Below are 22,076 nucleotides of genomic sequence, written 5' to 3'. Positions count from 1 at the left end.
CCTCCTGTGTTAGTTTCTTTAGATATGATGTAAAATGTTGGAGAAATCATAAAAACAATTGGAAATGAGTTCGGAAACGAAAATTACATGTGTTTCTCATTATTTTCAAGTGATGATAAAGGTAATGATTATCCTTTGAGACTCGACAAAACAATTATCGAACAAACAAAATCATTACGAAGATTGAAATTCCAAAGAAATTATTTTATTTTTTCTTTGCTGGATTTAACTGATATTCAAACAGCTTATGAAGCTTATGAAGCAACAAACAATAAACTAGTTCAGCAGAACTTAGAATTATCTAATGAGATTGCAGCAAATATCGCTAAATTTTCAATTTTAATCGATTCAAAAATGCAAAAAACCGAAATTTCTGAAATAAAAAGTGAAGATTTTTCATTGAAATTACCAAAATCATTTACAAAACAAAATGAAATAATTGATCATGTGAAAGAACTTGTACAAGCACAGAAAGATGAAGATGTATTTATATTGATCAAAAACGCTATAGAATATATAAAAAACATTACAGGATTTGCGACAAAAAATTTTGAAGTTGAAATAACTTCAACAAATTTTGGAGATACACAAACATTAAAAGCTGATATAGAAGTCACTCCTTTATGTATTAGAATATTTTCAAAACAAACAGGTGAACTGTTACAACGTGTATCTTTCACAAAAATTATTGATTTACAAAATATTGGAGATTATATTGATTTGACATTTTATCAAAACACGAAAGAAATGAGGTACGAAATCAACTCAGAGAATGCAGAAGAGATTAAAACAATTATACAGGAAAACTTGCATGTGTTGAACCAAATAGTTACTGTAAGATATAAATACCAAGCTTATTTGATTGCAAATGGAATTCAAGGTAAAAATAGAGTTGATTTATTTACTTGCCGCGACACTTTTTTGAATGAAACTCAACAACCGAAATTTTCTTATGATTTGGATGCTTCCGGATATGTTTTAGTACAAGTTGCAGAAATTAATTTAGGTATACCACATAATGATGATAATGTTTGTTTGATGCATATTTCAGATGAAATTTACAAATGGATGAATTTAAGTAAAATTTCCGCAATTTATCATTTACAAAATGGAATGGGAATTTGCATCATGAACAGAACACAGGAAATATAAATTACATTAATTGATGGAACGAAACATAAAATAAAAGTAGATATTACTAAAACAATTGAAGAATTATGTCCAGAAGTTTTCAAACAATTGAATCAACCTCCTCTTTATGGTTATACATTTTTCTTCCAAGAATATGATTTGGACGTGAGAAAATCAATTCCTGAACAAGTTTATTCCTTTAACAAACTCATTTTCAAGAGAAGATATTATGTTTTTTCTTACGAAGTTTTGCAAGATAACTATCAATTAAAAATGACAGTTTATGATTGCGATCCAATGATAAAAGGAGGAAAATTAAAGATGAAAGAAGAAGAGTTCATTGAGTTACTGGTTTTGTCATCGAAAGCAAAAGAACTCAGTTCAAAAATGAAATCATTAACATCAGAAGATTTAAAGAAAATCACTCCTGAATATCTCAAAAATAATGAAAATTTATTGGAAAAAGTCAAAAAAGCAAATTCAAGTTCTAAAAATATTGATCCAGTAAATGCAGCAAAAAAGTTCTTGAAAATGATTAGACAATTACCAGGTTTCGGATATGATGATTACAAGTCAAAATACTTCCAAAACATTGATGATAAATCGATTGTTCGCAAAGCAATTGTATCTGTTGGTCCTCTTTATGTAATGATATATAACAGAGAAGACATGGAGAAACCATTACACAAAATTTATTATGGATCAATTATTGAATACCAATCAATGAGGATGAGAATGAGAATCAAATTTGTTAAAGATGATAAAGGAACTGTTGGCGTTTTTGAATTTGTTTTCAGTAAGAAACACAGATGTTCTAATTTAACAGCTGCTTTACATCATAACATTTTCATGACTTATGAATTGTTGCTTGCGAGAAGGAAGAAAGAAGCCGAAAAATTATCTGAAGAAGTCAGAAGATTAAGAGGTGGATTTGTTGATGAAAATGGCGTAATTAACAATTCAATGATTGATCTATATGTTACAACAGATTTGACTGTTCTTGATAATCTTCCAATTGATTGGTTTGATTTGTTTTGGTCTGGAGGTTTCATCACTGACAGATTAATTACAAGATTTAATTTGAATCCTTCAATTCCTTATTTCCTTTTGTTGAAAGGACCAAACAGAGGCTTTATAATGTTCGAAAACTATACTAAATTGATACAAATTTGTCCATTTAGAGGATCTATTCTGGCTATTTTACCAAGATTTATGAGTATCATTATTCATTATTACAATGGTGATGAAAAAACCACTAGAAATGTTTTTGTGGATATGACAAAAACTATTCATCAATTAATCCCAACAATTGGTGATGTTTTCGGATTATCTTATGTTGTTGGCTTCTCTTTATGGGCAACAATAAAGAGTGAGTTAACTCCTTTGGATATAACAAGAACAATTAATGAACAAACACCTGGAATTGCAGAATTTGTTTTTGCAAGAAGATTTTCTCCTGAAAATTCCATTACTGTTGATGAAATTGACAGAAGACAATTGTATCAACAGAGCAGAGACATCTTTAGAAGAGGTGCTGGATGGGATCCAACCGATCAAGAGATTGGAACACTGGGATATTACCAAGGTTTCACAGATTTCAATGGAGACTCAACACAAATTCAACAAAATGCAAGAAATTTAGTCCCATTAAAAGACATATTAAAACAAAAGAGTATCATCAAAGATCCAACAATAAATGATACAAAAATATCTCTAAACAAATATATTGATACTGTTAGGAACATTCCAGGTTTCGGTGGTGGTTTGTTCAGAGTAAAAGTCTTGAACAAACAACTCGGAAATGTCACATTTTGGTTTGGTCCAGACAATCTAAAAATCATGGATTCAACAATGAACAAAGAATTATTGATAGTTCCTTATAGCGAAATCGTCAAATCAACAGCAATTCCAAGCGAATTTTCATTCTATTTTGTGAATGAACAAAGAAAAATTGATTGTTTGCATGGATCTTGTGATTTTGCTCAAAGAGCAAACAACTTAATCCAAGCAAATAAATTAGTTCATAAAGATGTTTATGACAACAAAAGAATGCATGCAATCCAAGATGGAACAATGTTTAATTCTACAAAATACATTATGCAGATTCCTGTTACTAACTTGTGTTCATCAATGCCATATCAAACAAAAACAATCGATTTGTCTTTGATACAAACAGTTGATGAATTAAGAACAGTTTTGCAAAAAGAATTTGATATTCCAAAATCATTGGAAATTGTTTTTCTCGTGAAAAATCTTTATAACGCTGAATTCATTGGTATGTTTGAATTGATTGGATATCCTTATTTCCAGAAAGAATCAATTCTTTATGTATCTCCTTTATACAGGAAAATTTACGTTGTTAATGAAGAAAACAAACAAGAAGTTTTCCATTTCTCAGTTTTCAGCGAAATCAAAGATATAATTCCTTACATTTCATGGAGATTTTACCAAAAATTCTGGAATGGATTCATATTGTTTGATACTGATAACACACAGTTATCATTCTTGGATGTTACTAAAACATTGTTAGAACAACGTCCTCAAACAAACAAATATCTTTTCAAGAGAAGATATTTAATTATGACCAAAAATGATGCAAAAAGTGACGAAATCACTGATGAATTGTATTCATTTACGAAACAATCCATTATACAAAGCAACTACAAACTTGCTGAAAAGACAGCTCTTGAGTTTGGAACATATTCTATCATTGAAACTCTCAATGAAAACGAAAAACCATCAGAATGGAATGGAAATCTTCAAGAACATTTACCATTGAATTATTCCAGGTATCAAGACACTGCAACAAAAGTAAAAGCATTGTTAAACATTGCACCATCAATGACTAAACTTGCTGCTAGAAAGAAGTATTGCAGTAATGCAAGACAGCTTTCTCAATTTGGAGCAAAACAATTTGATTGCAAATTTCAAAATGAAAGTTCATACGTTTTAGTCGGTCCTTTCGGTCTTGAAATCATCAACAAACAACAGAACAATGTAGAAAACAACAATTTGTCTCAGAAATTTTCGTATTCGAATATAATTTTCCAATGCGATCTTGGACAAAAACTTATGTTTGATGTTGCAAATGACAATGGAATTCAAACCCATTACGAATTGATATCAAATGAAGCAAACTACATTAGTTATTTGATGAAACAATATATGTCTTCTATGTATTGGAACTATTATATCAGATCAAATGTCCAAGATATGGAAGAAGATGATTTCATCAAAGTGAATGCAAATCCTGAAGGTCCTTCATCAATTGAACTTTATCTTTCTCAATGGATTTCGGATCCCAAACCAGAGAAATTCAAGTTTTCTCTCAATTAGAGTTTGGAGACAACAATAAGAATGAGTTTATATTATCTTTCTCTTCCTTATAGTGTTCCTTACATGATTGCTTATGCAAACAAAGAAGGAAATCTTAGTTTGTTCTTACAAGGAAGTTATTTATCAAATTTGGTTCCTTCCGAACAAGGCCGATTGTATTTGATTCCTGAAAGTGATAACTATACAGTTTTCCTTGAAAACGGAAAAGCCATGGAAAATGTCATTGCTCTTTATCTTCCAATTGTCAACCAGTTGCAGTTTATTGCTAATGATTTCATGACTGTTGGTTATTCATTAGGATATACATTGTATGATATGAGTTATGAGAATCCGAAACCTTTAGAATGGCTACAAATCATTCCAAATGTCTGTAGTTATTGGCACGAATTATTATTCAAGAGAAGATTTTATTTGTTTTTGAATGAAAATCTTCTCGATTTGACAACTTTGGAAACATCATTTAATGAATGCGCAAACCAAATAAAGAAGACAGAATTAACACCAGAAGTTGCTGGAAGATTGGCAACTTACATGAATTATATCAAAAATGGCCCAAAGAAACCAAAATTTGCTGTTAGATATATCAGTGAAATTTTGGAAAATCCAAAAATTCCGAAATCATCTGACAAAGAATTCGAAAGTTTCTATAATCAAATTCAGATTAATACTGTTGAAGATGCAATGTATAACTTCATTTGTGAAGCAGCTTCTATTCGTGAATTGGCAGCTGAATATTACAAAGTCAAAGTTACTACACAAAATATCAATGGAGAAGTTTTGATTGCAATGGTTTGTACAGGAATAATTATTTATTCAAATGATAATGCAAAGAATGAATTGATGTTTATTCCTTTCTATTCACTTGACAATTATTATTTCGAAGAGAAATCAAAGATAATTTTGGGTTTCTATCTCGAAAATAATTCGTATTTGACATGTACAATTGAGTCGAAAGAATTCTTTGATCATATTTCTTCTTATATCATTGATCTCTTAGATTTATTAGGATTCATCAGATCTTCAGATCAAACAATTGCTTTAAGACCAGAATTTAACAATTTCTTCCAAATGAATGAACCAACAAACATAGGTGATGATAATTTCGAATTAGAAAACTTTGATGTCATACCTGCACTTGATGTTAATTTAGATGCAAACCAAACCAATGAATATCCTAATTATAATGATGAAGCTTTCGATTTGGAAAGATCAAATCATCTTTTGGTTCAAGCACAAACTTTAATTTCTAAAAATGCTTCTCTTGGAGATCTCGAAGCTTTGACGAATTTGATGGAAATGGCCGCAAATTCAAACAATTTATCAAAAAGCGACAAAGATAATGTCAAAGATATTGTTAAGAAATGCAATAGTTTGGTATCAAAGAAGTCAAAAGGAAAAGATGTTTCGATCAAGAAATCTGATTTGAGTTCTATTAATTCTACTCTCGAAAAATTGATTTCTTCAAACAATAAGAAGATTTCAGCTGTTCCTAAAACAAACAAATCAACAAAATTGGCTGGCGATGAAGTTGATTTGACAAAGTTAATGTTTGCTATGGCAAATGCAGCAGGAGAAGTTTCAGTTTATTCAGTTGTCAATCAAGACAAAATGAAGAATTTGGAAATCAATGCAAAAGAATTTTCCGCTCACATGGATTTGGCTTCAAAAGATGTTATGAATTTAATTCCACTTCTTAAGACAGAAGAAGGAAAGAAACAAGCTTTACAGAAATTAGTTCAATTCAACAAAGTTTGGGATGAATGTCATGCTTATGTTTCAAAAGCATCTTCAAAAGGAGATAAAGATTTACAAACGAATTCTGAAGTTGCAGAATCATTCATTGATTATTTGAAAGAAGTTCAAAATAGATTGATAAATGACCTTCAAAAAGGAAAAGTCAAATATCACATCTATCCAGGATCATCAGACAATTTATCAATTGCGATTTCTGCGATCAAAGAAGTAATGGAACAAATCAAAAATATCAGACAAAATGATCCATATTCAAAGGCGATTTCCAATTTAAGTTATTCAAGATTACAGAAACACTTAGATGATATAACAAAATTGGAACCAATCATTTACCAAACTCCGAAGAATCCAGATGCAAGATTTGCTATTCAATCAAATTTAGTTAAATCAAGAGATGTTGTTCAGAAATTAAATGACTTGAAACTCATAAAAGGAACGATCTTTCTTGAACAAATACAATCAGCTGTTAATAATGTTTCAGCTCTTAACATTACTCCTGATACTATTGATACAATTTTAGATGAATGCAAAGCAATCTTGGAGTCAATTGGAAACATCAATAATTTGCACACTTCTCAATTTTCTGACAAAGTTAAATCATCTGTTAGTGAAGTTTCCAATCTATTGAAGACAACAATTGATCAATTAATTAAATCTAAACAACCTTTGATACAATGCCCATCTAGTGGACAAATAATCAAAGAAGTTCATCATAATTTAATTGATCTTAAAAATGATCTGAGCAAAATCAATGAAACTGCACAGAAACTAAAAGATTTGACTTATGAAGGATCATGTGTTTTGCTAGCTTCAAGTTTAGAGAAACATGTTAACACAGCATTAGGAGACATCCAATTCATTGATAATCCAGAAGATATGAAACATTACAGTGGCTTAATGCAAGTTCAACTTGACACAGCAAAACTTATCAATACAATTCAAGAAACTCTTGATATTGCACCACAAACTAATGAGTTTCCAACCACACTTAAGGCTTCTTATTGCAGATTAGTTGCTTCTCGTAATTTGTTGAATGAAAAACCTTTTGATCCAAATTTGTTGAATTTACAAAAAGATCAACTTTACAAATTAAAAGAAAATGTTGAAAACATCCAAAAAACAACTCAAAACTTCCAAAATCCTATTGATATTGTTCTTAAATCAATTGAGAATGCATTGAGATTGCTATCTCAAGCTCAATTAACTCCATTTATCGAACCTCCAACTAAAGAAACAGATGAAAAACTTAAAAACATGCTTGAGAAAATCATTGATCAAAGTCAAAAGATTTTGACTGTTCCTGAAATGATAAGAAACAGGAATTTATCAAATTCTGTTCAATCAATGATTAAACATCTTGACAAAGTCAAACCAGTGTTAAGCAAATCATCAGAACTCAAAGACATTGATTACTTGAACAAATTACTTCGTTTGATGAAAGAAATTACATCATATGACTTGTCATTAATGAGTTGCCAAGCTTATGCAAATGATTCTGATCTAAAGAAGTTTATTGCTGAATTCAAAGATATGATAACAGGATTGACAAAGAGCCAAATTCCAAACAAATCAATTTTGACCGATCAAATTTTGAAAGAATTGGAACAACTCAAAGTTTTTGCTGAAAAATCTAAGAAACAAAAAGTTTCTCAAGTTGCAAATGACATTATTTTAGCAACACCTAAGAAAGAGGATCTATTAAATATAAATCCAACTGATCTTTCTCATGTTGTTGCCAATTTCGAAGTTTTGAACAGGGAAATTCCAAATAATTTATCAGATGATTTACAAAAACTTTTGAATTTGTTTAATAACAAACATACTACAATGCAGAAATGCTACAGATTGTTACCATCAACAAAGAGATTTAACTTTGATGTTAAACCATATGTAAGATGCGGAAAATCTGCAAATACAGAAGAGAATTTGTTGACTTTAGATAACATGATCAAAGCATTTGACAATTTAATTAAAACAATTGGTCAAAGTGAAATGGTCGACAAAAAAGATCAAACAGTCAAAGATCTGCAGAAATTGGTTAGTTCATTTAATAATGGTTCATTAGTTGAATTCAACAATGAACAGAATATCATGAATCAATTAAGTAACATCATTGATTGTTTACCAGTAATCATTGGAAATTCAAGAAATATTTCTTCAATGATAGAAGACGATGATTTCACAATGGTTAGTAGAATAATTGGTGATAATTGTGTGGATATTCTTGATAGATTAAAGAGACCACACATGACATCAAACAATTCACGTCAATTCTCACAGAAATTCATTCCAATGGTATTGAATTTAGCTTCTGCAACAACGAATTTCGCAAAATCAAAGAAAGTTACAGAAGATGATTTAGCATCGAAAGAAATAGATAAATTGACTGATGCTTTGAACGGATTATTGTCAACATTTGATAGATTAAGACCCGGAGAGAAACAGCAATCATGTGATTCTCTTTACACAATGTTGAATGAAACAATTCCTAATTTACAATTGGATTCTGATTATTCCGATTATGTTTCTAAACTGAAATCAATGCAAGAATTTCTTTCTGACTACACTTCATTACCTGTTGTTCATATTCACTCCTCTGATGCTTTGTTACCAAGAAGTCCTTCTTCTATCGATAATTTGGATGAATTGTTCAGATTATGTATGGAAGTTGTTTCAAGAGAAAATTCAAGATTAGAAAAAGTTGAAATGGATAAAATTTCAGTAGGTTTACAGAACATTTTATCTAATAAGAACAAATTCCCGGATTATATCAATAATGCAGCAGAAATATCGACTAGCTTTATCAAAGGATTTAATCAAAAACATGTTTCAAATACTGCGAGATTGATTTCAATTTGTGATGATGACTTCAACGACAGAATTTCAAAATTAAGAGAATTCATTATCAAAACTTCCGAAAAAACATGTAATTTACTCCCAACAATCAGCAGAGAATTCAATGATATGTTAACAAAAGTTAAGATATCTCCAAAGAAGCAACAATACCTAAATGAATTACAAAGTATGTTGAATGAAGAAAATTTGAAATCAATTGTTGATTCTAATTCTCTTTCTTCAGTTTCTTTGAATTATCCAACGATTCAAAAAATTGCAAAACCATTGAATTTGTTGATGCAAGATGAATCAAACAATAGTTCATTATCCAATCTATTGAATGCACTTGTTGATTTCTTATGTTGGAATGAGCAATGTAACCAAGGAATTTATGAATTCATGAACCAATTAATGACAACAGTTGTTCAAAACTTTGAAGATTTGAATCCAAAACTAGATTCAGAAGAAAAAATCAAACAAGAATTAATAGAAATCAAAAAGAAATGGACAGAAAAACTTGGAAATGCAAACAGATTTAGATTATTAACTAATCAACACATCTCCGAATGCGCAAATGATCTTTTGGAAGTTAAATATCGTTTATTACCAGATTTAATGAAACTCATTCCTGATTTAGAACAAACATCGAATTTACCAAAAGTTTGTACAGAAATGGAACCAATAATTCCTATATTAAGGATATTAGGAAGATCATTAGCAGGTTTCCAGTTAAATACACTATGTAATATCATGAATTCATGGATAATTGCTAATGATATTAAATCAAATCTTTCGAATGCAAATTTCGAATTTTATCCAATCTTTACGTCACTTTCATATGTGAAAGAAGCTTCTCCATCAATGAAAAACAATAAGTTCACTAAACAGGCAGAACTTTGTTTCTCAACTGCAACAAAAATAGGTTCATCAACTAAACAAGTTGACAATGCTTCGATGGATGAATTAATCAAAGAAATCACAGACTTGCTTTTGATTTCAAATGAAGTTGTAAAAATCGATTTCGTTTCATCGAAACCTTTGTTGTTGGAGAATGACTCTAAGATCAATTTATCTGCATTAAACAACAAATCAATGATTGCTGCATCAGAATTAGCACAAAAGATTTACAAACAAACGCAAAATGAAAATGAAAACACAGAAGAAATTCCTAAAGAAATTGATCAAAAAATGGAAAATTTGGTTTTGCCGACAAATGAAATCAAAGTTGTTGAATGCTCTTCTATTAATGATGCAGGCGTCTTTGCACAATTAATGCTTGAAGACATGTCTTCTGATTTGTATCATTCAATCTTTATCCAAAGGATCAAATCTTTGATGAACTTGTACAAAAACAATTTCCCTGGAATCATTGACATGGTTTCTCAAAGTGAATTAGATTTCACGAAAGAAGAAGTTAAAAATGCGTTCTTAAGAATCAACAGTTATTTATCTAATGTTAGTGATATTGAGAAATCAATCAAAGAACTCAAAACTGATGAGTTAATTTGTCATTTTTCAATTCTTTCTTATATTTCTTCGAATATTTCATCAAGATCAATTAAAATGGATACTTATTTAACAGGATCAATCCAATACCAACAGAAACTACTAGAATCAGCAATAATCAACCAATCAAAATCATCAAAACCATTAAATGCTTTGAGTTCTCCAGACATTTTCAGATTAATTAACAATTTAATTAATTTGTGTCATTTTTCAATTCATGTTTCATCAATTTTACAAATTTTACTCAGTATAAAATCAACTAATAACAATGTAACAAACTTTGACTTGTTCAAACATCAGAACATTCTACAAAATGAGTTAATTTTAGTAAAAGGTGGAGAACTATTGACGAATTATGTCAAAACATTATCGAATGATGAAATTTCAACACAAATCAATTGGATCTTGAATATCTTAGAGTTCCTATCTTCTAGTTATGATGATATAATTAATAATGAAACAGGAAATCTTTCCAATTCTAAAATCATTAAAATTTTATCAACCAAAGTTAAATTTGAAAAAATTAATGATTTTAGTTCGATTTATAAGTTACAAAGTACATTGTTCAAGTCAATGAAGAAGACAGAGTTAGTACTTAAATTGTTCTTTATTTTACAAGCTCAAAAAGTTGTTCATCAGATAGAGAATTTGGATGAAGATGTTTCCAACGAAATTTCATTAAATTTGATGAAAACTGAGATTAAATCCATCTTTGATCAAATCCAATTATGTTATTCATCCAACAAATTGCAAAAACAGATACAGAGTATTGAATACGAGCGAATCAAAATCCAGCAAATAATTTTAAGACATTTGATAACTTATTTAATCAAAACATCGAATTTATCAAATGATGACCAATTGATGAATCATTATATCAACGAATTCATTGCATTTTCTGAGTCATTGATATACGCAAATCCTATTATTTTGAACAACCAGAACATCAAGAAAGATTTCTCTATTTCAAACATAATTCTTGAAAACAGAATTGATACATTTTTAGTCAAGAAATCAATCGAAATGTTGAATGATTTCAGCATTTTCCAGTTGGAAAACACAGGACAAAAATCATCTAAAAGCAAGAAACAAAGTAAGGCAGATATGCTAACAGAAGAAGAAGCAAACAAATGCTTAAATATCCTATCAAATGTTCATCAAAATGGAATAACCGAACAAAACAAATCTTTAATTAAACAAAGTTCAAAAGGAATTAATTCGATTTTGGTTGAAGAACTCGAACAAACGAAGAATCTTTCTAATTCAAAAGAGGGTTTTATTGCTTTAATAACATCAGCAAACATATTAGATAGAATATGCATATTAGAGAGATTAGAAACAACAGGAATTAAAGTAAATCCTCCAGAAAAAATCGAGAAAAGTGACAATTTAGATGTTTTAGCTTTAACACAAAGAATGAAATATAATGTCTCCATTTTACAATTGAGATTATCTAAACTATATCAACAGAGTTGTGGTCTCAATCAACAATTGGTTTCTATACCTCAAATTGGTTCTGTTTTGCAGAAAACTAAGAAAGTTAAAATCAATATTTTACGAAACGGAATTAAAATCCAAATGAATTTGATTGATCAAATTAAGGATCTTGAAAACCAAATATCTAAGTCAGATTCAAATAATTTGATACTGCAACAATTATTGATATCTGATTTGATTACTATTTTAGGTAATAAGAAATCTTTCAAGAGCAATTTGACTCTAAAAGTTGAAGAAAATGATGCTGAAATGAGAAACAAAATTTTGGATTCTGTTGTTGAATTACAAAAGAAAGATGTTGTTAAAGATCCACAATGTCTTTTAGGAATGAAATGTGAAGAATATAACTCAATGAACAGCAAAAGATTAGTATTCCTAAATATGGAGAAATTCCAAAACAAAACATTTTTGCTAATCTGAGTGATGACGAAATCATTCGGATACAAGAATGTGTTAAAGACATGTTGTTCCTTTCTCATAACTCTACATCAATCAAGAAATTCTTGAAAGGAGTTAATGAACTTGATATTTCAAGATTAGTTGTTTTAATTCAAGATTTAATCAACAGAATCAATGAGGGACAAGCAAAAGTTACTAATCTAGGCGATATTTGTCTCCCTTCTAGTATTAACAAATCAGAAATTAATGCTTTAATGGCAAATGCAGCAACAAAATTGATGGACGAATTACAAAATCCTTCAACTGAAAAATCTCTCAATGAAGAAATTGAGAAATTACGTCATTTTTCAAGTCATTTAATGGAATGCGACAATACAAATTGCAAGGAGCAATTGACATCATTGCTGTCTATTGCACCCCAAGTTGTTGCTCATCTTTCTGCATTGGATAATAGATCATCATTGAATCCGTCAAAGATCATGGAACTTTGTCAATTAATTTCAAATGCAACAACAGATAAAAGCAAAAGCAAAGAGTTTAAAGAAGGAACAATGAATTTATATGAACTTATAAATTCTATTTGTCAAACATTGCAAGCATTTGATGATCAAGACCCATATAAATCTGCATCAAAATTGTATTAATCAATTTTAGAAAAAGATTTACCATCAATTGCAAAAGTTTCTGCTGAAATCAAAACAAACGAAAAGTTTAAAGAATTTAATGACATAATTAAGCCATTTTACCCAACGATCTTAACTTGTTTCAGTACAAAAACCATTCAAAGTGATCAATTTACCAATTTATCGAACAGTTTATTGAAATATCTCAATAAATCAATCACTTCTTTGTTCACTATTCTTGAGAATCTCAAATCTCCTTTAGAAGCTCAACCAATTATAGCAGAAACCAAACCGAAAACAGAGAAATCATGTAGTGAATTCATCTACAAGATACAAATGAATGAACAAAATGAAGCAATGAATGATTTACAAGATTCAACAGCTTTAGTTTCTCGAAGTATTGCGTCAGCAATTGCAGGACTTCAATTGACAAATACAACACAAATCGGTTCATTCTTTTCTATTTCACATTGTGCAAATAATGTTTCCAGATTATTATCATTACAAACAGGAGGAATCGAAGTTTTGTCATCACGACCTTTGTTGATGAAAAGAGCGCAAAGAGCTTATCTTAGAACAATCACAAAAATGTTCGATTTAGTTGAATTTACAAGCGAAGAAAACATATCAAAACTTGAAAAGAATAAATTAAATTTAATTAAATCATGTTTCATTCCTTATCGAACATTGGTTACTGCAATCTCATGTAGATGCGAATACAGAGTTCCTAAGATCTATTATCAAGTAATATCAGGAAGATTCAATGATTTTGATAAAGAAATCAACGAAATCAAGAAGTTTTGTGATGTTTTGATTTCATCTACAGGAGATTTAGAATCAGCAGATAAGATGAAAGAAGTTTTCAACAGTTTATGCATTCAATTCAAAGAAACATCAGAAAAACTTACCAATAAAGATGAGATTATATCAATCACAAGTACAATTACTCAATTCACTCTTTCTTCATCTTCATTGTTGAATGCATTAGTTCATGTTGAAAACTTCTTTGAAACATCATCAACTGGTGATTTTTCATCTGCATCTTTGCTTCCTTCAATATTTGAGATGCCGGATGTTTCTAAACAATCTAAGTCAATAGAAAAAGATATGAAGAAATACGAAGACAATCATAACATAACATCAAAAGCTTTGCAAGATATCAATGTTTCCAAATCAAGAAATGAATCTCTTGCTAAGTCAATATCAGATTTATGCAGAAAACAATCGTCAAATCTTGAATCTGCTCTTTGCGTTTCTTATCATTTAAATAATTTCTCAGGAGTTAGCCAGATAACGTCAACATGCCAAGATATTGTTATACAAATGAATGTTTTGCTTAAAAACATTCGAATGAAATTCCTAAACATCGAATGTACTCGAACAAATGAATCTATCATTCATTCCATCAAAAAACTTGTTGATGATTTATTTGAAAAGACTAAATCATCTTATCAAAAGTTCCTTTCTTCCGAGAAATTAAGGAAGAAACAACTAGCATCATTTACTAAAGTCATTTCTCCTCTTGAAGAATCGCTTGCTAATCTAACTAAACTTAGAAGTGAAATTGATAAATTACCTAATGGTCAAACAAAAGTTTATTCAACAAAACTCTATGATATTTCAACAAATTATCTCGATGGACTTGTTAAAGTCATGAAAATATCAAGAGACCATCCATCGAAAACAGTTGAACCATCATCACTTAATGATTTTTCTTCAGCTTCATGCCAAGCAGCGCAATCTTCTGCAACAGCAATTGAAGACATTATTTCGAAGAAAGGTGGCTCAGAGGATAGAGTCATTAATACAATGAGTCTTTTTGTTCAGCTTAATGATCAAGTTCGATCTATCAAATGCGCTGAAGAATTAAAACTTGTAGATGTTGTATCTGCCACGACAAAACTTAGTCAATTAGTTATCGACAGTGCAAAAGCAGCACGTGATGTCAAGCTTGCAGCCAAGAAGAAGAAAGATGGAAAAGGCTCAAGTCTGAAGAGTAAAACAGAATCTGAAGAAATTGGAGATATATCAGAGGAAAGCATTTCTAGGAGACTGATTTTGGAGTCAAGAGTTCTCAAAGCTCATTATATACATGACTATTTACAAAAGAAACTTTCCCAAATCAAATGACCTATAACTATTCATATATTTTATTATAAAGTGTTTATGTTTATTATCCAGCTTTTAATATGATTATTTATTGTGAATGTGAAATGTGATTTTGATAATAATTTCTTGTTCATACCAAACTTAGAAAGGAAAATGATAAATTACCAAATGAATTTACATTGATTTTTTATTTTATTCCCCTAAAATAAAAAAGTAAGATTTACGTGGCGTTTTCCGGAAAACCCACGTTATTAATAAACTTTAGTTTAATGTTTGCAAGCCCTTTCAATGATAACAATAGTGTGAAACGACATTGGATATTAACCTTAAATAACAAAGTAAAAATTGAATTAGAAAATAAAAATTCCAATGATAAAGATATATCACCATTTTTGCATAAGGAGATATATATATTAATTATGAATGTCGTTCAGATTTTTCTGAAAGTCCTGGTAATTTTATTTAATGGAAAAATCGAGCACAGAAAAAATTGAATGTAAAAAAAACATCATTTAATCATAATGTCAGCAGAGCACTATTCGCAGCACATTGATGAATGGTGCAATGATAGTAGTTTCATCAATAAGAAAACTGTTGATGAACTTTGCATTATATTAGATCACTGTCAGTTCACATCTAAGCAGTTCAAACAGTTATTTACTATTATAAAAGCATCTTGCAGCATTGATGAATCACTTTCATTGATGAAACATTCGAAAATCTTGAATCATAATGATCCAAATGAGTCAAAATTGATATTGGAATATGTATCCAAATTCTTTGATATTCCACTCATATACGAAGTTTGCAATGATATAATCTATACATACAAGTTCCAAAATCGCATTAAAAATGCACCAACTGCAACAAATACAGATTCTTCAAATAGAAACCCACAAAAAGTCGCAACAAGTGATGAAAATACAGCAGCTTTGAGATCTATTCCAAAGAATGCAGCCCACTTTTTAAATATATATGAAATCCTTCAAAAAACTTCAAATGAAAATGATGAATACACAATCAAAGTTGCAGTTGATGAAAAATATACAGAAGTAAAAAGTGGAGGTATTGGAGCATATCCACTTTTATACGCTGCACTTTCACAAGAAAATAATCTCGTCTTCACTCTTGTAAAGTATGGTGCAGATCCTACAGTGAAAACAGATTATTTAGATTCTCTTCTTCACATTTTTGTAACTAAAAATAACTTGGAAGGGTTAAAATTTGCAATTAAATATGTTGATGTAAATTCACAAGATGTTGAAGGCTCCACTCCACTTCATATTGCATATCGATATGGTTTTGTTCATATTGCTGATTTCCTCCTTGAACAACCAGGATTAAATCCGAACATTATGAATCAAAAAGGTGAGACACCTATTAACATTTATCAACGTACCAAACAAGCTTTAAAAAATAATTAAAAGAGGCCGAAGAATATATTTATTTTTAATAATCATTTTTGAACCATATGTAAAATGCCACTTATGCTCATATGATATCGCCTTCAATTTTGTTGTTTAAGGTTGATTTTCAATGATTCTTCCCTGCTGTTGTCAGAAATTTGAATTAAAGTCAGATGGGTGTAAATTGTTGTAAACAGAAATTCATCAAAAGTGACACCTCAGAAAAGCTAAAATATTGAATTTTTGGAACTTTTGATAGAGCACGTTTTTAAATATTAATTAAAGTAAATGTATATTTTGTAAAGATTCTTTTTAATAAAAAAATAAAATTTTGAAGAAGAACACAAAATCTTCTGAAAAATAATATCACATAAACTCATATTATTTTCTAATATATAACTATTTTATATAAAAATCAAATTCAATGATCTTAAAAGCGAATGATAAACCTCAAAATTTACGAATATAATGAGTGGGAATATAATGCTTATCTATCATAAAACCATATGAAATATCAATTTTTGCTTTACGCCTAATTTTTGACGACAATTAGCAAAAAATGTTAAATGTTAACACTCAGTCCATTTGAATATGAAAATAAAATTGACTTTGATTAAATGTTTTTATTTATCATGCAATTCTTCTTGCGACCAAAGATTTGAATAAAAGTTCAAAAAATAAGATAGCTTAAAAAATAATATACGGTAGTGTTTACTAATAGATGAATAGTATATAAATTCTATTAAAATGGATTTGATCCAAAAAAATATAAAACCAAAAATAATTGTTATATTTAAATGAAGAAGTAATTTAAAACGATTTTATTTATGATCAAATTTTATATATTTTTTTGGATCAAATCCATTTTAATAGAATTTATATACTATTCATCTATTAGTAAACACTACCGTATATTATTTTTTAAGCTATCTTATTTTTTGAACTTTTATTCAAATCTTTGGTCGCAAGAAGAATTGCATGATAAATAAAAACATTTAATCAAAGTCAATTTTATTTTTCATATTCAAATGGACTGAGTGTTAACATTTAACATTTTTTGCTAATTGTCGTCAAAAATTAGGCGTAAAGCAAAAATTGATATTTCATATGGTTTTATGATAGATAAGCATTATATTCCCACTCATTATATTCGTAAATTTTGAGGTTTATCATTCGCTTTTAAGATCATTGAATTTGATTTTTATATAAAATAGTTATATATTAGAAAATAATATGAGTTTATGTGATATTATTTTTCAGAAGATTTCATTCTATATGCCTATGAAAAGTACTCTCTAAAACTATTTCCTAATTATAATTAAATCTAGAATATTGTATTATGCTTAGTATTATTTCATTTTTCTCATTCAATTTAGACTTTACAAATGTCAAAAAATTGAGAGCTGTCACTTTTGATGAATTTCTGTTTATTACAAAATACACCCTAATTCTTCTATTAAAAAGAATTTTGAAACTTTTCTGTTCTTTCGATATTTTTTATTCAAATCTCAAATTTTTGATTTTCTAAATCTTTCACGATCTTCCCTTCATGAATAATTCTTCTTATCTACGACTTTTGTTTCAAAATATGCCAGCATTTTTCAATGGATAAATTTTTTAGACCTTCTCCATTTAATGGAGAGGTAAAAACTTATCCAAAAGAATATGCTGATCTGATTGAAAATCCAGAGTCGTATCAAAAACAATTAATAAACATTATTAAGGCGAAATCAAAATCAATTGAAGAATATTATCCATCAATCTCTCAAATGTATGATAATTTAATACTAGTCTTGAAAGACAAGTATGACAAAATTATAGAAACATATGTTAGATTTGAAACAAATCCTGTTGCTGGTCAAGAAAATCTTTATATGGATAATATTTCTCTAAAATTCGAAGGTGATTATATAACTATTAAGAATGTTAATGCAAAATGCTTGTTCAGATTATTAGAAACATATTTCAAACAAATTAATGAAAATGAATATCATTATCTTGTCAAATTTGGTTTATCTCCAAGCTCTTATCCTTTATCAAAGCTTTCTATAATAAGTAATCTCATTGATGCTAGAAAATCATTTAGAATTGGTGGAACAAGTGAAATTATCACAAAAGATATTATTAATGAAGAAGGTGAACTCAAAAAATGCATTAATGATGTTGTTTGTAGTTTACAAAAAATAGAGAATCATCCAATCGAAAAATGGAATAAAAGTGATGAAATCGGAAATCTCATCAGAAATGCAGCGAATAAGGCAATTTGCATTAATTCATTGAATGGATCCTATATTGTTTTCCAAAATAGCGAACAAAGATACACAATTGATATCAAATCTCAAAAAATCATCACAAACGAAGGAACTGTAGATGTAAGTAGCATTTATCCTTTTAATATCATTAATGCTGCTATTATAAATGGATGCTTAACTTTAATCGGAATTAAAGATTCAGAAGTTTGCATTATTCAATACAAAGATGACAAAATGAAGAAATTGGGTGAATGTGAATACACATTAGTTGGAACAGGAATAAAACTCCTTAATTCTGAATTTTGTTGTCATATCATTTATAATGAATTGCATTTGTACACAAATGATCACAAAATTGTTATTTACAACTTAATAGATAAGAAAATAATCGATCAAAGTCCTCAGTTCTATTTGTTTTCATATGAAAACTTTAGTTGCAATCAAATTTATTGTGTCACTTTTGACAACGAAAACACTTTGTATGTTGATCGAAGAAAGATTGAAACATTAGACAATTATGTTACATTAATCCGTCCATCGTATGCAAATGAATCATATCAAGCAATTTCAATGATTGCAGATGATATAATGGCAGATATAACAAAGACATTTATCAATATAATTGTTAGAGGAAATATCGAAAATACTTATGTATTAAATCCTATTCAGCACGTTGAATATGCGGTTTCAATTCTTAGGAAACTGGAATCTAGCGATATCCCTCCCAATTTAAAGGAATTTGTCGACATCTTCTTGGCAAGATTTATCGTTTTGAATTTAAGACAGATTTTCTACAAAAAGCAGAATATCAAAGAAAATGAAAAAGAAGAGATCATTAAACTATTTGATAGCATGGCTCCAACAAAACCTGTTCAGGACACATTTGAAATCATAATCAAAGCAATTAAATTTGGCATATATTGGCCAAAATTAGTCGATTTAATTAACGAACGATTTCTTAAACTCGAATCAACACCCAAGTTTATTCTCTTCAAACTTGAACAAAGTATTTTCTTGCCTTTTGATATTAATGACTTGGATTCTTTTGATGATAATACTTACAACATTGGTTTTATTCAGAACAGAATTATTGACCTATATGCATTAGTGAAGAAATTGGATGGTATTTGGAAGTATGACAAAGAGTTCACTCATTTCATTAACTTTGTCTTTACTTATATCAAATCAATTTATCGCAATGAAGATTCAGCAAAAAGAAATTGTTTGGAAATACTGAAAGAGTTATTTTCAATTCTAATGATAATTCCAATCGGACCATTTCTTGGATGCACAATTTCTAAATACTTAAAAGAAATTGCACAAGAAACTAATATGATTTATGAAATCATGTTAGTCAGCGATGACTTTAAAACACTCATGAAATATTTCAAGAATTATGCATTTAATGATGAAATAGAAGATATACCGTCAATTTCTCTCCACACAACAATTTTTGCACCTAAGAATTTGAAAAGCACAATTGAAACATCTTTTAATTCTCCTTTCATCAAAATTAGTGTAACTCAAAAGCACTTTGAAAAAGATAAAGAGAATCAGGTTACATTGTTCAATGAGAGAAAACTTTCCCAGCAACAAGAAACAACAGCAATTGATGGAAATAAAGTCAAAATCCAAATTACGGGAAACAATGAAAACTCCCAATATATCTTGGAGAGTGTTGTTTCCCAAGAGCAAGGCAAAGATGGCGAATTGAATGTTATTAATGAAGATGTTGGAAAACTGTTATTATTGCCTTACTTATATTTAAAAATAAGTCAATCAATTGAACCAATTTTTGAAGAATTTGAAAAGGAGAAAGAACATAAAGAAGTATTAAATTTGGGACTGTTAAGACCGAATGATTTTCATCGTAGATTAATTGAATATTCAAAAGCGAAACAGTTTAATCTGAATGATATTCCATCAATCATCTCCAAATTTTCAATAAAATCACTATTAAGAAACAGAGAATTCAATTTTAATATTCAACAATCATGTGTCAAAATAATTATTTCATTATTATGGTCATGTGGTTTCAAGGATGAATTTGAATCTTTCGAGCAAAATCCAACTTTGAAAACTTTTGAAGAAAAGTTCAAAACACTCTTCATGAAACAAATCAATTCGATTCAGGCCAAACTTGTTGATACATTTGGGAAAAATAAGCTGGAATTTGAAAAAATAAAGAAGGCAATTGATGTTAAATTTGATATCCTGATGAATTCTAATTGCAACATTAATATGTCAAAAAGAGAATTTTTGATTCAAAAAATCTTGATTTTTTATGATTTCGGTTTCACTTGTTACGAAATTGAACGAATCAAAGAAGTTCATGCATTTAAACAACAAATTCGTAATGCTTATGAAATGATAGTTGGCTTCATTACAAAGCTAGCAAATTTGTATGAAGACCCTCAGATAAATATTTTCATTCCACTTGTAAGAGCATTTGTTCAGAATATTGACTCATTTTATAACAATACAACATTTGAAAAGAACGAATTTCAGAATATTTGCTTTAAGTTCCAGGATCCAATAATAAATATTCATTTGATTCTACTTGAGAAATCACCTACACGAATGAAATTGATTTCACATTATTTCAAAGATGATAACAATTTTTCAGCTTTCTTTAATTCTATATTAATCTTATATGAAATGTCACAATTCATTATGCCGATCAATGATAATCCAGTGAAGCTACAAATTCCGACACAATACAATGAATCTAATGATATTATTGATCTAGGAAATGCCGTTTTTAATTGCGAATACTCTTGGAAAGTTGCAAAATGTGTCGAAAATCTGAGGGAAAAACCATCGCATCAAATTTGTGACGAAATTAAATTTAATGATCGTCATTTATCTCATTCAACCATTGGAGCTATGATTTGTTTAGGTGCAGAAATATTCGATTCTGAGATAACAAGATACATTGTTGATCAAGGAAAAATTGTAGGAGCTTGTAATTACAACAATACTATCCAAAGAAACGCTGAAAGTTCTTTCAAATTGCCACCTCCAAAGTTTGAGGTTACAGAAAAATTAAAGGATACAATGAAAGATATTGTTCATTTAATTGATTTAGATACAAAAGATTATTATATTGCGATCCAAAACTGTATTATTTTGTCTTTTATGACAAAAGTATTTGAGAATTATCCAAATAAAGTTGAGCTAGTTGATTGGTCAAAGACATTGAAAAAATTGGTTTCACAAACATATCAAAT

The 22,076-nt window shown here is 29.0% G+C and overlaps 7 protein-coding genes across 7 annotated transcripts, besides 3 other annotated features; all 7 read left to right on the top strand.

The window, feature by feature from the left end:
- Positions 1–87: 87 nt before the first annotated feature.
- On the top strand, positions 88–1,152 carry TVAGG3_0381000 (uncharacterized protein; the record flags this gene model as incomplete). The annotated part of the gene is made up of 1 exon (XM_001583191.1): positions 88–1,152. One exon carries the CDS (start codon positions 88–90, stop codon positions 1,150–1,152), a length of 1,065 nt encoding a protein of 354 aa, XP_001583241.1.
- A 252-nt stretch (positions 1,153–1,404) lies between these two features.
- On the top strand, positions 1,405–4,467 carry TVAGG3_0380990 (Second domain of FERM family; the record flags this gene model as incomplete). Its single annotated transcript, XM_001583192.1, has 1 exon — positions 1,405–4,467. One exon carries the CDS (start codon positions 1,405–1,407, stop codon positions 4,465–4,467), a length of 3,063 nt encoding a protein of 1,020 aa, XP_001583242.1.
- A 21-nt stretch (positions 4,468–4,488) lies between these two features.
- On the top strand, positions 4,489–12,477 carry TVAGG3_0380980 (uncharacterized protein; the record flags this gene model as incomplete). The annotated part of the gene is made up of 1 exon (XM_001583193.1): positions 4,489–12,477. One exon carries the CDS (start codon positions 4,489–4,491, stop codon positions 12,475–12,477), a length of 7,989 nt encoding a protein of 2,662 aa, XP_001583243.1.
- Positions 12,478–12,518: 41 nt separating this feature from the next.
- Positions 12,519–13,100, top strand: TVAGG3_0380970 (uncharacterized protein; the record flags this gene model as incomplete). Its single annotated transcript, XM_001583194.1, has 1 exon — positions 12,519–13,100. The coding sequence occupies one exon, from the start codon at positions 12,519–12,521 to the stop codon at positions 13,098–13,100; it is 582 nt and encodes a 193-aa protein (XP_001583244.1).
- Positions 13,101–13,415: 315 nt separating this feature from the next.
- Positions 13,416–15,209, top strand: TVAGG3_0380960 (uncharacterized protein; the record flags this gene model as incomplete). Its single annotated transcript, XM_001583195.1, has 1 exon — positions 13,416–15,209. The coding sequence occupies one exon, from the start codon at positions 13,416–13,418 to the stop codon at positions 15,207–15,209; it is 1,794 nt and encodes a 597-aa protein (XP_001583245.1).
- Positions 15,210–15,709: 500 nt separating this feature from the next.
- On the top strand, positions 15,710–16,612 carry TVAGG3_0380950 (RelA-associated inhibitor family; the record flags this gene model as incomplete). Its single annotated transcript, XM_001583196.1, has 1 exon — positions 15,710–16,612. The coding sequence occupies one exon, from the start codon at positions 15,710–15,712 to the stop codon at positions 16,610–16,612; it is 903 nt and encodes a 300-aa protein (XP_001583246.1).
- Positions 16,613–16,670: 58 nt separating this feature from the next.
- Positions 16,671–16,777: a mobile genetic element.
- A 2-nt stretch (positions 16,778–16,779) lies between these two features.
- Positions 16,780–16,817: a mobile genetic element.
- A 1,173-nt stretch (positions 16,818–17,990) lies between these two features.
- Positions 17,991–18,027: a mobile genetic element.
- A 171-nt stretch (positions 18,028–18,198) lies between these two features.
- Positions 18,199–19,475, top strand: TVAGG3_0380910 (ubiquitin protein ligase protein; the record flags this gene model as incomplete). Its single annotated transcript, XM_001290815.2, has 1 exon — positions 18,199–19,475. A coding segment is annotated over one exon (1,277 nt), but the record flags the coding sequence as incomplete, so codon positions are not given.
- Between the last annotated feature and the right edge of the window lie 2,601 nt (positions 19,476–22,076).

This window comes from Trichomonas vaginalis, chromosome V (genome assembly GCF_026262505.1).
Source record: "Trichomonas vaginalis G3 chromosome V, whole genome shotgun sequence".
Lineage (NCBI taxonomy): Eukaryota > Parabasalia > Trichomonadida > Trichomonadidae > Trichomonas > Trichomonas vaginalis.
The sequence above is the reverse complement of the archived record's forward strand: the minus strand, read 5'-3'. Positions and strand labels throughout refer to the sequence as shown.